The sequence below is a fragment of the Haplochromis burtoni genome, unplaced genomic scaffold (assembly GCF_018398535.1).
Source record: "Haplochromis burtoni strain Fernald_Lab_line unplaced genomic scaffold, NCSU_Asbu1 Contig_169, whole genome shotgun sequence".
NCBI classification, from domain to species: domain Eukaryota; kingdom Metazoa; phylum Chordata; class Actinopteri; order Cichliformes; family Cichlidae; genus Haplochromis; species Haplochromis burtoni.
Window position 1 is genome coordinate 624,078 of NW_024582530.1, and position 15,625 is coordinate 639,702.

The 15,625-nt window shown below is 38.9% G+C and overlaps 1 protein-coding gene across 2 annotated transcripts in view; it reads left to right on the top strand.

Moving 5' to 3' along the window:
- The window catches only part of LOC102311301 (anoctamin-1), a 40,113-nt gene that overhangs the window by 14,916 nt on the left and 9,572 nt on the right, over positions 1 to 15,625 (top strand). The window contains exons 9-20 of one of the 2 annotated variants that reach the window (XM_042225348.1): positions 101 to 165; positions 1,220 to 1,354; positions 4,348 to 4,508; positions 5,227 to 5,309; positions 5,722 to 5,733; positions 6,693 to 6,767; positions 8,212 to 8,280; positions 8,362 to 8,563; positions 12,951 to 13,062; positions 13,199 to 13,256; positions 14,508 to 14,608; positions 15,197 to 15,339. In XM_042225348.1, coding sequence (XP_042081282.1) covers positions 101 to 165; positions 1,220 to 1,354; positions 4,348 to 4,508; positions 5,227 to 5,309; positions 5,722 to 5,733; positions 6,693 to 6,767; positions 8,212 to 8,280; positions 8,362 to 8,563; positions 12,951 to 13,062; positions 13,199 to 13,256; positions 14,508 to 14,608; positions 15,197 to 15,339 — 1,216 coding nt within the window. The remainder of the gene's footprint in view (positions 1 to 100; positions 166 to 1,219; positions 1,355 to 4,347; positions 4,509 to 5,226; positions 5,310 to 5,721; positions 5,734 to 6,692; positions 6,768 to 8,211; positions 8,281 to 8,361; positions 8,564 to 12,950; positions 13,063 to 13,198; positions 13,257 to 14,507; positions 14,609 to 15,196; positions 15,340 to 15,625) is intronic. The other variant, XM_042225349.1, reaches the window with a different exon arrangement.

Consider the following 15,625-nt stretch of genomic DNA (forward strand, 5'->3'; position numbering starts at 1 on the left):
ACACACACACACACACACACACACACACACACACACACACACACACACACACACACACACACACACACACACACACAACATATGTGAATATCTTCTCCAGCTTTTATATGAGGAGTGGGCAAACTACAGCGTATTCTACAAGTACCAGCCAATCGGACTTGTGCGGTAAGGACATTCCTTAATTTGAAAAATGACATCGCTTTTGCAATGATGCAGCTAGAACAATTGCAATGTGATTAAAGTGCAGACAGGCTTCAATTTAGGGGGTTTATAATACGTTTTCAAATAAACTATTTAGGAATTACAGCCATTTTTATATACTCTAAACCCAGGGGTGGGCAATCTTAGTCCACGAGGGCCGGTGTCCCTGCAGGTTTTAGATGTGTCCTCGAACCAACACAGCTGATTTAAATAGCTAAATTAGCTCCTCAACATGTCCTGAAGTTCTCCAGAGGCCTGGTAACGAATTAATCATGTGATTCAGGTGTGTTGACCCAGGGTGAGATCTAAAACCTGCAGGGACACCGGCCCTCGTGGACTGAGATTGCCCACCCCTGCTCTACACCCCTTCCCTGTTTCAGATACTGTGTTTCTTCCCTTTGAGATGCTTTGCAGGCCTTTACTGCAGCCATCTTCAGTTGCTGCTTAATTGTGGATCTCTCTGTCTTTGGATTTGTCTCTTGTAACTAAAACTCATGTTGGGTTCAGATCAGAGAAGGACCCTGTGCATTTCATTGTTCATCCTGTTGCTTCTAGCAGTCAGATCATCAATAAACACTAGTCACATATACACCCTGGGCTTTCTAACTCGAGACTTTCTCCTTCTACTCCTGCTTCCTCCCTCATACATATAAGATTAATTGGTGATTCTAAACTGGCTGAATGTGAGTTTGATAAAATGTGTAGGATAAAGCACTATATTAATTACTATAACTGCTCAAATATCCACATATTGCATCTGACAACATTACATGGCCATCATCCACCTCCACAATAAGCCACCTCCTGCTTACCACAACCTATACTTCTGGATCAACCATATTAATGAGCTAGAATATAGATGTATACTTATTATAGATATATTGTTAGAGTATGCAGGAAACAATTCACAAGTTCGTTTGTGTCTGTGCAGATAGTGGTAAATAAGGGAAAAACAATATACTACAGTTTCGATTTGTGTAATAAAAATGATTTTTTATCTGTTTCCCCGGGTGTTTAGGAAGTATTTTGGTGAGAAGATTGGGCTGTACTTTGCTTGGCTAGGCCTGTATACCCAGATGCTGATTCCTGCCTCACTAGTGGGGGTCATTGTCTTTTTGTATGGATGTGCCACAGTTGATGACAACATTCCAAGGTAAACAAAAATGCATGTGCAAAAATTCCAGTTCTATGTGATTCTAACTATAATCACCTCAGAGATGTACACATTTAAAGATAAATGAACACAATTTCAGTTGTTTGACAGGTGACAAAAGTTACAGCTGGAAAGCTACAGTGTAGCACTGCAGGAAAAAGATTTAACATTATTTATTTAATTTATTTAACATATGTGTTATTATCACATAGCTGTGATCATAATCTCAACATGATTATTCGCCTCCCTCTTCAAAACATACACATCATAAACATCCACCTGAACAATAGTGTTATAAAAATGGAATATTTTTGGTTTTTAGACTCAGTGTAACAATCTGTGTTATAGCTGGGGTGTACTTTGAAAACAAAGCTTTATTTGTTGCCAGTGAAAAATGTTAAGGACATATGGTAGTTTGTTATCTTTGATCATGCAATCAGATTGTGTGATTACTTCAAGTAAAAAAATAGTTCATAAAAGACAATCATTTTGTATTGAAGACTACAGAGAATCGGGTTGCTGCAGATGGCGGCTCCTGCCTGAGCCTGGCTCCGTCGGAGGTTTCTTTCTGTTAAAAGGAAGTTTTTCCTTCACGCTGTCACCTGCTGGTCACAGAGCTCATGTGTTTGTTGGGTTTTTTTCAGTGTATATTTGTTGGGTCTTCACCTTTAAGTATAAAGCACCTTGAGGCAACTGCTGCTGTGATGTGGCAAACTATAAATAAAATCAAACTGAAGTGAATTGAAATATAACTCATCCATATTTAAAACTATAAATAACAAACTCAAAGTTTTACATATGCACATTGTTTGGTTTTTGTTGTTTCACTCGGTCTATTGTGGTGTGGTGTGGTTTCCATGTGCCATTTGCACCAAATACTGGAGATACAGGTCATCAGTTCAGTTTCAACTTATTATTAATAGAGTTTAATGCACACCTTCTTTATCTTGTGTTGATATCTAGTGCCACTTACCATATTTTTGCCTTGCTCGGAACATTTTACAATATGTAACTGCACACTGTTGATATTGTAGGTACGTAATAGAGTGATGATGCCAAAAAGTCTGAAAACGTTACTCTTTCATTCCCACCCAACCCCTCTTCTAAACGGTTTGTGATTGTTTTCCACAACAAAACACTAAGAATACACTATTGTAAATTTAACACAGAGGCTAAGTAAAGGAAGTTAGCAGTAAAAAGCTATTTAACAGTGTAGGACTTAAAGCGGATGGAAATCAAAAAATGGAAAGAGGAAGTGAAAGTACAACAAGCAGGAGAGAACTGTAAAAGTTTGATGAATTACTACAGAAATGAGGGCCTCCTTTCCTTTCTCCACCTGCTTTTTATCATCCACAGGATATTATGACATGCTGGCAGTGCAAATTTCTATCCAGTGGAGACAAATGCCACTCACTGTAAGTGTCAGAATCCTAACAGAAAGCAAACAGACTGTAACACAAACCAGATGACCCATCTATTCATCAGTGCCTAATGGGATTCTGTTTTAGGAAAATTGAGCTAATAACAGCTGCAAATCTCAAAAAAGAAAAAAACAGAATAGTTACTATCATTATGATAACAAAAATACTTCACATACTTCGACATTTGCTACCAAAGTCAGCCCTGTGACTGATGGCTGTGAGGTAATCACTGATTTAAATGGACATGAGCATCCCATTTTATCAGGTATGTCCTGTTTTTTGTGTGTAAACATGCCAAACATCATATCCCAGTGTATATATTGTCATACTATTACAGTCACATCACTAAGAGCAAAACAAAATTGGAGAAATCCACTATGTAATATGAATGTATCGGATACACTGTTTATAAAAAGGGAAAATCCTCAAGAAAGAGATTTAATCCAGGAAGACCATGTGAAAAAAGTGTATTTCAGTTTAATTTTTTTATATAGCACCAAATCATAACGACAGCAGCCTCACAGTACTTTACATTTTATATGAGAGAGAAACCCCCAGTAACCTGATGAGTCCCCTATGAGCAGCTCTCGGTAATAGTGGAAAGGAAAAACTCACTTTCAACAAGAGAGGAGTCAGACTCAAGAAACAGCAGCGATCTTCCGCTACTTTTTTGGGAGTGTGGAGGATGAGAAAAGAAAAAAAGTGTAAACTATAGAGAGAGAAGATGAAATTTAATAAAATGATCTAGTGGAATAACAATGCACAGGGAGTATAAAGGGGATAAGTGGGGCTGATCTGGGAGCTGGTTCCACAGGACAGGAGCCTGAAAGCTGAAGGCTCTGCCTCCTATTCTGCTTCTAGAAACTGTAGGAACCACAAGTAAGTCAGGAGTCTGAGAGTGAAGGGCTCTGCTGTTTGACCTATGGTGATTTGGGTGATTCTGGGGGTGGAGGTGTCCTCACAGCATCATTTACCACCCTCCTGTCCTTGTCTATGCTTGTGTATTCACCCTTTTGTTAAATGTTTGGTTTCTGGGTTTCATCGTGGTGCATTTTGTTGGCCTTTTGGATATTATACAGCTCACAGGTGTAACTTCACAAATCTGCATACAGTATGCACACATATACACAGAAACAAAATCACCTGCAGATGCAAGACACGTGTTAATACTTTTCTGAGCCCCCCCATCAAAACGAAAAGGAAAAAAACAGAGTGAAGTGCTGTGTTGGAGTGGTAATCAGAGGTTGTTAGGATAAGATGGGGCCTGATTATTTAATATCTCATATGTGACGAGAAAGATTTAGTTTGATTCTGCATTTAACTTAAAATGAAGAGAAGCCTGCATGGAAGAAAGATGTTGTCTCTTTGTACTGCCTGTCAGTATTCCTGCTGTACTCTTGTTATTCAGTTGCCATAACAAATTAAATTTTTGTGTGATTTGAGATTAGCCTAAAGACAGTGTGAGGGTTGCATTAGCAAAGTAGTGGTGGGTTATAATCATGTATTTTACATAATCTAAACAGTGATAAAAACAAAAATACAACTCTGCATGTGCCTTTCTGTTAATTCTAGCATGGAGATTTGTCATCCAAGGAACAACATCACCATGTGTCCACTGTGTGACAGAGTATGCAGCTACTGGAAACTTAGCACCGCCTGTGGGACTGCCCGGGCAAGTCATCTGTTTGACAATCCTGCCACAGTTTTCTTCTCTATATTCATGGCTCTCTGGGGTGAGTGAAGATAGAGAAGGTCATTCAAAAAAACAAAAGTAGAGTATGTGTGTCCGCTTTATAACGTGCTGTTAAAAAGTATACGCCTCTCCCTGATTGCTTTTTCTTTTGCTGTTTTGTCACACTTGTTTTTTAAAGCATCAAACAAATGGCAAAAAAAGGCAACCAGAGTAAATATAAAATGCACTAATTAAATGATGATTTCATTTATTAAAGGGAAAAGGTTACCCAAATCTACCTGTGTATATGTGAGAAAGTAACGACATCAGCCTTCCCCGAGTTAATCTGGAGTCCCTTAGCTTGTTGCACTCAGATTTGATTATTGATAGCCCTTCTTCTGTTTGTTGATCACTTTTCTGGGAGATGTTTTATAAAAGAAATTGAATTGTCTCATGCAGGTGGAACAGTTTTTATTGGCTAGCACTGTCACCTCACAGCAAAAGGTTTTCCAGATTTTCAGGGACTCTGGTTCCCTCCCACAGTCCAAAGACACGCATGTGAAGGGAATTAGTCATTCCAGGATTGGCTGTAAAGCACGAGTGGTTGTTGATCTCTCTATGTGAGACCTTATTTACCCAGCCCACTTGTTGCTTTACCTGCGTCTGCTGTGCTTACCACCAATCGTTCTTGTTCTGTGTAATTTCCAGATTTTATATTTGAAACATGCACATTTTGATGTCTGGTTGCTTCTGCATATTTTCTTACCTCTCTTTTAAAGCTGCCATGTTCATGGAGCATTGGAAAAGGAGGCAGATGAGACTCAACTATGAATGGGACCTTACAGGGTTCGAGGATGAGGAAGTGAGTAATAATAAAACTGCTTTTCTGTGTGAAAGAACAAAAGGCAGAGACCCAAGGCCCACATAATAAATAAAAGATCTGCTATATATACAATACTATGAAGAGAACCCAGGTCGCCAAACTAGAAATGTTGTCTTTCGTGACAAATATTCATATTCTATTCATATTTTCATATTCATAATAATATTTAAGGAAATCAGACTTTTCCATTTAAGAACATTTTTGTGGTTTTTTTTTCTTTTTTTGTTGTCTATTCATGTTCAGTCACATTGAGCATGAATAGACTTCACTATTCAGTGTGATTATGAAAAAAACAGTACCCTCTCTCAGTTTATTGTCATACAGACTGAAAACATATTGACCCATTTTTCACTTTACTTAAATGTTGTTTCTCTGAATTTGTTGTTCACAGGAAGCTCTCAAGGTTTGGTGAAAATTCATATTATTTTATTACTATTATCTTGTCTCTTTACTTTTCATAACCTTTCTGCTGCTGCTGCGACCTGCACAGTTTATATATATTCTTAATACCATGTACAGTTCAAAGATGATTTATTGAAAAAAAATGACATTTATAAAATGATGACCATTGGCTAACATTTTGTTTACAGGACAAAATGCACACATGATTTGACTGATTGGTTCATAACTGTGAAATCCTGATTTCACGATTGTGCTTGTTTGAGTGCTTTCTGACACAAATCTTTAAACAATAAATGAAGAGAGATGGATCCCAGAATGCTTGTTTTATATCAGTGTCCCTTTGGCAACTTCATTGCTTTTTTTCTCTAACTGTTAAGCTGAATGGTTCCTGGGATAGATGAAAGAAAATCATATCAGAAAAGAGCTTGGGCAAAATAAAATGTTAATTTTATCACCTTATACAGACACCCTAAAAAGATAGTTCTGTCCAGTTTAACAGCAAACAAACTACCAAACAATGAGTAAGATCATCACACTTGGAAACAGGCAAAAAAGTATGTAGCCAGCTTTTAAATTTGTCTCGTATTTAGGTTAGTTTGATAGTTATAACATGTTTAACCACAATTATTAGTAATTGTGAGACCCTCCACTCCCAGGTTCCATTAGACACAGTTTATAAATGCTGAGTCTGTACATTGTGATAATGTTTCCCCTTTAAACTGCACTGTGGTCATTTCCTTTCAGCTCACATCTTTGCTCTTCTATTCACTTTTACTCTAACTGTGATTTTTCACTTCACTGTCTTACGGATGTCAGTTATTTGACTTACTGAAAAGTAAGAAAACATATTATACTTTTTTGATACTGTTTTTGGTTAGACTTGTCTCTTCAACATCTATTTTAGTTTGGTTAGTATGAATCACTGCCACTGTTTATCATTTTTTGTGTGTGTCATCATAGGATCACCCCAGGGCTGAGTACGAATTCAAAGTAATGCAAAAGTCTCTAAGGAAACGTCAAAAGTCCCAGGACAAGGTAAACACACTCTATGCTGTCCATGAAAATCTTTTATTATCAAAGCTGCGTGTATCATAAGGTTATTGAGTATTCTAGTTGTATTTTACTTTAAAACTGTTTTGCCGAGTGCTTTAGTTTGTGCATAAAAAGGGTGTCTTATGTCAATATACCTACATTTGCTTTTGCAAATGCTTTTAAACATCTTGCAAGAGCTGACACTTTGCCATGTATTTGTATGTTTGCATTGTGTAATCTAATGCTTTTTTGTGCCACTGTTTATTGCACAGCCCACAGGAAAACATTTTATCACCAACAATCTTTTCAAAACATTATGAAAAGCAGTTATATTTGCTTTGTGCACAGAACTAAGACTGCACATTTACAACATATTTAGCACCAATATTTATGAGTGTGCATACCTTCTATTCTGTTTGCCTTGCCTAACAATCACACACCGTAGATGGGTGCACTGGGGGCAACTCAGGGTTCAATATCTTCCCTAAGGCGAGTTCAACATGCAGACTGGAGTAAGCCAGGGATTTGCCCCTCTGCTATCTGAGTCACAGCTGCCTCTAGCTAATGTAATAGTATCTTACTAAATAACAGAGCACTTTACTCTTAGACTGTGGCCTTACTTGTATTCCTAAAGTATAATAAGAGCCTTGAGCTAACAGCTCCCTAATAGTCCAAGCATTTGTTTGCCATTCATGTGAAATCGCTCTGAATCAGTTTCCTTGATCTTTCATTTAGTTTTTTAGTTTTGCTCTCAGAGAATCAACACCTCTAAAAGTGAAAGTTGGTTTCTGATTATATTTTTGTTTGACATGTTTTGGTTCATATCAGACTCAAGAAGCAGGCTACCACAGACACTGGCAACTTTAGAATGTTTATTGAAACACAACAGGATGCGTACTGCCCAGAGTTCTGTCAATGAGCTTAAGGAACTCTCGACAGGGGAGCGACGGTGGGCTCTGTTTGTTAGAGTCTGCAACAGTCTTTCTTGAGAGAAATCCTCTGAAAATTCAGGGGCTACTCGGTTGCCTAGAGGGCTCCCAGAATGGCAAAGAGGAGGTACATGGAGAGGGGATAAGTGCTTCCCTTACAGGTGACTGAGCTATCGTCACCTGTAAGGAGCTTGTGGCTTGGAGGTAACAGATTTCTGGGAATCAATTGATCTTGGCATCAAGTGGCGTCCCTTTAACGGAGGCCTCCTGCTGGCCTGGCCTGTCAGTGATTAAAGCAGCATCCTTATTTCAGGCCTGTTGGTATTGTTGAGCTGGATAGTGCATTCCTTGTACCAGGCTGTTGATTTCCTTTTTTTGGAACTTTCTCTTTGTCTTTTATGCTTTCTTAATATGTTGTGTTGATTTTAATACATTTAAAAGTATGACTGTGGTGACATTACATGTCATGTTTGACCTGAGTTAATTTTTTTTACTGTTTTATTATTTACTTGTTTCAGATAGAAAAGCTTACATTTCAGGACCGTCTGCCTGCCTACATGACTAACATCGTCATGATGTTGTTAATGGTAGGAAAAATCTTATTCTCTGCATATACTGTACATCACTGATGTTATGTTTAAAGGTGAAAAACCCTTTTACTCCTTCAGATTGGTGTTACATTTGCCATTGTGTTTGGTGTGATCCTCTACCGCATCTCCACCAAAGCTGCTCTTCATATGAGTTCCAGTCTGATCACAAGGAACCATGTGCAGCTGACAGTTAAAACCACTGCAGCCATCATCAACCTTGTGGTCATCCTTATACTGGATGAGGTATATGGAGCTGTGGCACGATGGCTTACTGTATTAGGTAAGTTTTGTATAAAACCTATCATAGCTACTGTATACCGCCCCCCCCAAACCTAACCCTGTCTTCCTCAGTGACTTTGCTAATCTACTAACCCATCTTTCATCTCTCTCCCCAAATGTGATCTTGGTGGGAGATTTCAACATTCACATGGACAATAATGACCTTCTGCTCAGCAGAGACTTTTCCTCCTGTCTCGAAGGCTCTGAATTTAAACAATTTATCGACTTCCCCACTCACTCTAAAGGACACACCCTGGACTTGGTCTGCTGTTCTGGTCTCACTCTCTTGAATCTTTCTGCTACTGAAATCCTCATAACTGACCACTTCCTCCTTTCATTTAACCTCACTCTCTGCTGCTCTTCTACCAAGCCAACCCGTCTCATCTCGTTCCGCAACATCAAGAACATTGATATGGACATTCTCACTACCAGTTTGGACAATGTTCAGATTCCGGACTTCTATTCTACTCCTGATGATTTGTTGTTATATTATAATAATTGTCTACGCACTGTCCTTGATTCTCTGGCTCCTGTAAAAACCCACTCTGTTTCCTTCGCTCGCTCTGCTCCCTGGTTTACCTCTGACCTCCGAGCTCTGAAGGCCAAAGCTCGGCAGCTAGAGCGTAAATATAAGAAATCTGGTTTAACTGTTGATTCAGAAATCTATAAATACCACGTACTTCAGTATAAAGACTCCATTAACAAGGCCAAACAAAGCTTCTACTCTGGTATTATCAGTTCTTATGAGGGTAATGCAAGGACTCTGTTTTCAGTTTTCAACAAACTAATTCAACCCCCCAACGCTTTACCACCGCACTTCTATTCCTCTGAAACATGCAACTCCTTGATGCTGTTCTGGACTACGAAAATCAATAACATCCACCAGCAACTCAGATCAAATGTTGTGTCTACGCCCTCTCCAGAACCTTTTCTCCTTTTTGAGCCGTTTTCCACTTTTCATCTTCCTGATTTATCTGATATTTCCGAGTTAATATGTAAATCAAAGCCTGCCACATGTCATCTTGACCCCATGCCCACGGGGCTTGTGAAATCCTGCCTCTCTTCTTTACTCCCACTCATTTCTGCTATCATTCACTCTTCTCTCACCACCGGTATCGTTCCCTCCTTATTGAAGACTGCTCTAGTCACTCCTATACTGAAAAAACCTTCTTTAGATCCTAACAACTTTAACAACCTCCGTCCGATTTCCAATCTACCCTTCATTTCTAAGATACTCGAAAAAGTGGTTGCAGCTCAACTTCATTTACACCTGGTTAATAATAACATCTACGAGAGATTTCAATCTGGTTTTCGCTCATGTCACAGTACCGAAACTGCTCTACTTAAAGTCACTAACGATCTTCTAATCGGAGCTGACTCTGGTCTTCTCACCATTCTCGTCCTTTTAGATCTGAGCTCAGCCTTTGACACCATTTCTCACTCTGTCCTTCTAAGCAGACTTTCCTCTCTCGGCATCTCTGACACACCCCTCGTCTGGTTTCAATCATATCTCCTCGACCGCTCCCAGTTTATTCAACTAAGATCATTCCGCTCTCGTCTATTCCCCGTCACCTCTGGTGTACCCCAAGGCTCAGTTTTAGGCCCTCTTCTCTTTATAATATACATCCTCCCTCTAGGTACCATCTTCCGCAAATTTGATCTTCAGTTTCACTGTTTTGCTGATGACACCCAGTTATATCTCTCTTGCAAACCTGATTCCTCCCTCCCACCTTCTTCCCTTACAGAATGTCTATCCGAGTTAAAATCCTGGTTTACCTCTAATTTTCTAAAGCTCAATGAGGATAAAACTGAGATCCTCCTTATTGGCACCAAATCCAACCTTTTGAAGGCAAACCATTTCTCACTCACCATCGATAACTCCACAGTTCTCCCTTCTCCTCAGGTTAAGAGCCTTGGTGTCATCCTAGACAGTTCACTTTCTTATAAATCACACATCAATAACCTCACCCGTTCTGCCTACTTCCATCTACGTAACATTAACAGATTGCTTCCTTCTCTTTCCACCCAGTCTACGTCCATTCTTGTACATAGTCTTGTTACCTCCCGTATTGACTACTGCAATTCTCTTCTGCATGGTCTCCCCCAAAAATCCCTCCATAAGCTTCAACTGGTTCAGAACTCTGCTGCTCGCATTATCACCAGAACCCCCTCCTACCAGCACATCACCCCTGTTCTTCAGGAACTTCACTGGCTCCCTGTGAAATTCCGGATAATTTTCAAACTTCTTCTGCTCACCTTCAAGGCCCTTCATAACCTCGCTCCTTCTTACCTTTCTGACCTGTTAACCACCACTTGTTCTGCCCGTTCACTTCGTTCTTCTTCTTCTGTCCAGCTTACTGTACCTTCCTTCCGCCTCACCACCATGGGAAGCAGAGCTTTCAGCTGCTCTGCTCCCAGGCTGTGGAACTCTCTGCCCCCAGAAATAAGAAACATTGGTTCTCTCCCCCAGTTTAAATCCCAACTCAAAACTCATCTGTTCAAATCTGCATATTCACTGTGAATCCACTGTTTGTTCATTTTATCTTGTGCTTTATTTTATTGTTCTTATTCTGCCATTGTTTTACTAAGTGTTTTATCCTATTGTAAAGTGTCCTTGGGTGACTTGAAAGGCGCTCATAAATAAAATTTATTATTATTATTATTATTATTATTATTATAAAACAGGCTGTTAACTAAAGCACAAATACAGTAAGGACATTTGTGTCTGGTCAATTATTTCTTTGTCTTCACAATAATTCTTATACCATTGGAAAGCCTTTTTATATGAAACGTAAACATAAATGTTTATTACTATGTTCATACCAGTGTATGAATATCAGTTGGGTCTGGTCTATTGAGAGTAAAACAAAAACACAAGCTATCCAGCTAGAATGGCAAAAGAATAGTAGTTAGTTGATGTATCTCCAGTTCTGTGATTATGTGTGTAGCCCTCCAATGGGCTTCCCTATTAGTTATCTCTTATGCATGGTAAATGGACTGATTGTTATATAGCACTTTTCTGCTCTCCTGGAGCACTCTGAGCGGTTGATGCAGCATGCCTCACTCACCCATTACACCCATACAAGAACTTTTTTTCTAATGATCACACACATTCATCTCTGATGGATGCATCAGAGAGCAACTTGGAGTTAGTATCTTGCCCAAGGATATGCGGACTGGAGAAGCTAGAGATCAAACCACCAACCTACCGATTAGTAGATGACCTGCTCTACCAAAACACAGTATTCTCATTAATAATGTCATGAATGGCCAAATAAGAAAAATAAGGCATTTGAAAAGCAGAAGCCTCTATGCCTTTGTCACCTCAGAGGGAAGGAGAGAAAGTATGAGTCAAATCTCAGCTATCAATGCCCTCCTCATCTGAAAGGTTTTCCATGTCACTGCTAAGGCAACAAATCACTTGTGTGCAACCTTAAAAAGCAGCTGCGAACTGGTAATTTACCATATCCAGTAATCAGTTATGTAGAATCCCAAACACATGCAAGCACAGAGCTAAAATGAAATGGTAGAAACCCTCATCTAAATGCTAATGTTATGGCTAAACTGTGAATCACCAGGTATGTCCCATCCTTCGGAGGACCCGGCCCACGTAGACCGCGAAGGCCGGGTCATCCGAATGATGTGCCTATGAATTGGGACATAGCTAGCATCATGTTTTTGCAAAACATGAAACAATAAGTACTGATAATGACCACTCTAAAAGTTTAGTTAAAGGAACATCTGGGTTTAAAGGGTAGCTAGAATCTAGACTGATTTTCAGCTCCTGTTTTGTGGTAGTGGGTGGTTGGGGCGGGTGCTGCCTTACCATTTTGAGATGTGGGGCTTAGGGGGCTTGTGGTGACAGGTGCTGGCCCCAGGTGGGGTGGCTGGCCTCCTCTGCACGGACTCGGTATAGGCCTGGGACCGCACATGATTGGGTGCTTCCTTACACAGGAGTTGTCTACACCCCCTTGGTCACTCATCTCCATGGTTTGGCCCATGCAACTGTCAGGCAGGTGTTAAAATAAATGGACTGAGACAACGTGGGAAACTACTTTGTGGTCATATGAATCTAAATTTGAAATTATTCTTGAAAAATGCTGCAGCCTCCTGACTTAAGAGGATAGAAAGCATGTGACTTTTTTTTTTTATCAGCACTCCATTCAAAAGCATGGCTTTGTAATAGAAGAGTCTGGGAACTGGGCTGCCTAGACCTTTCAACAAATAAAAACATTTCAGGACTGTTTAAAGCCTGATCTTGTTGATCAGACAAGAATGAAAAGAATGAAACAACATTCCTCTCCCAAAGGAGCAGCAACTGATCTCCTCCCACATGTTGTCAAAAAGAAAAAGAAAATAATAATAATAATTTTTCTGCTCCCTTATAGAGGCTCCTAAAACTGACAAGAGTTTTGAGGAGAGACTCATCTTCAAGACCTTCATTCTCAAGTTTGTTAATGCATTTGCCCCAATCATCTACATTGCTTTCTTCAGGGGAAGGTTAGTAATCTCATAATTTATTGTTTTTGGTTTTTATTTTTTTTATTTTTTTTATTTTATCAGTTACTGTTTATGCACAAAGTTCAATATTTGATACTTCACACTTTAAACAGTTTTCCATTCATTTTCATTTTAGACTTGTAGGCAGGCCAGGCAGCTACCTATATGTGTTTGACTCTTACAGAATGGAAGAGGTAAGCCTTGTGTTTTTACAAATTAACCTCAAACAAAAGCTGTCATAATAATTTCAGACTGGACTTGGAGTATAATTGTTCTGAAGATAATTTAAACAAAATAAATACATTTTATTTTACTGCACTTTCTCCCAGTTTTCATACTAAACACATTTTTAAGTCACATCCTAGAAGTATAATGACATTTTTATTGAACAGCTTGTTCTTTCTATTTTCTGGTAAAGAGATTGTTGCCCAAAGCTAAACGACTTCACCAGAGTCAGAATCAGAATACTTTATTAACACCAGGGGACAATATAATATTACATATAATGCATAATATTAGATCAGTATTTCAGTCTTGCCTCAAAGAAAATCACAATTGTTGACTCTGAATTGGTTATACGATTGAATGAATATGCACGATTGTGTGTGTGTGTGTGTGTGTGTGTGTGTGTGTGTGTGTGTGTATAATAATAATGCACTCCTGCACATCATGTGAACTATCCAGAGAAGCACTAACACAATCTTAAAGACCACATTCAGCCTGCTTTACTTTCTAACTGGAGATTCACCTTTATATCACAAACATATTAGTTATCATCAGTCATCTTCCTCTCACTTTTTCTGAATTACAATGCTATTTCCAGAGAAAAATGCAAGTGTAAAATCTGCACTTACACACTACTCATTTCCTCATCAGATCTGCTTAGTTTTGACCAAGTCACTTAGAAAATGAAGTTGGTGCAACATTATTAATAAATTGGCATTCCAGTATTTATCACACACTCTAATAGATACACTGGGGCAACTTCCCCAAAGATATTTCAACTCATGGACTCGGGTGGACTACAGGGAGGCAGGGATCAAACCAACCTTCCTGTGATTACATGACCCAAGGTAGAGCAAGTCATTCTGCTCTGCACACTGTTGTGTTATAATGAAAATATTTACATTTCTCCTAGTGTTCCATTCTCTGAAGGTGTTTAAGGTCTAAAGAAATGTTGCTGGTCAGGACACTCTCTAAAGTGCCTTTGTAGAAAGTGGTGATGGCAAGAGTGCAAGTGCTGTTGTGTTGTCTTGACAAGAGAGGTCGTGTTTGCATACTGTGTCAGGTCATCTTTTTGCCCAGATATCCACACAGTCAGTAAAAAAAGTGCAGTTGTTGCTGTCTTTGCAACAAGAACGGGGAATACTGTCATTTTGTTTTAGGTGTACTTTTAAAAATTCCTTCTTTTCTGTGGTTGACTTTAGTGTGGGATTGTTTTACAGTGTGCTCATGGAGGCTGTCTGATGGAGCTGTGTATCCAGCTGAGTATCACCATGTTGGGAAAGCAACTTATCCAGAACAACCTTTTTGAGATTGGAATACCGTAAGTAGGATCACTTCATATTGGTTTGTTGCTCTTGCACATCACATTGTTGTAGTGTAATTGCACGAGATCTTCTTTCTATAATCACTCCTCGATATTCAGGAAGTACTTAAAAAAAGACTTATCTGAATTCCACTCTCTTGAATTCTGTGCACACTCCTACATATTGACATTTAGTAATAACAACTTTTGATATGCATATCAAACACTGTTATGTAGTGAGGAGATAATGTAACTTTTTTCTGTTCAAATGTAATCACTGGCATCATAATTCAGCTAGAAAAAGCAGAAGCCACAATGCCAATTTGAGTAAACCGTATAACACCCAAGGCTGAGGTTAGCATTGACAGCCTGTGGCAACACAAAAAACACACTCCGTTTGACTGTAGCTGTAGAGAAGGATCATCAAACCATCAAACAACTCATCTGTAGTCCAAGTTATTACTTATACATGAAATGATTGAACACAACTTATTACTTCCAAAAGTACAGCACCGACATGCCATTAGAGTGATCTGTGGCCATTATTGTTCATATATGCGTGCGTCTATATGCATTTGTGTATTCATATGTGCACATGTCTTTCAGCAAACTGAAGAAACTGATTCGATACATTCGGTCAAAGCAAGGAGCTTTTCAGGAAGAAGAGAGACAGAAGAAGTTGACGAGATATGAAACCGACCATTTTCTGGAGCCATTTGGTGGATTAACTCCTGAATATATGGAAATGAGTCAGTACTACACACTAAATATCCTTCACCACTTTGGTTCTTAAATACTAGATATGAACAAAGCAAAACACAAGTCTGTTTTCTTGTGTGCAACGATAATTTTCTATAAACACTGATGGCCGCGTGTCATTCAAAAGTCTAAATCACGACTAAAGGATCAGTTGTGAGATTATACTGATTCTTATTGTGGTTTCAAGGTTTTGAGAATTTCCATGTTAATCTATATTCTAATTCAATGCAGTTTTGTTTATTTAGAGATAGTAGACAAAAAAATGTAATTGTGTGT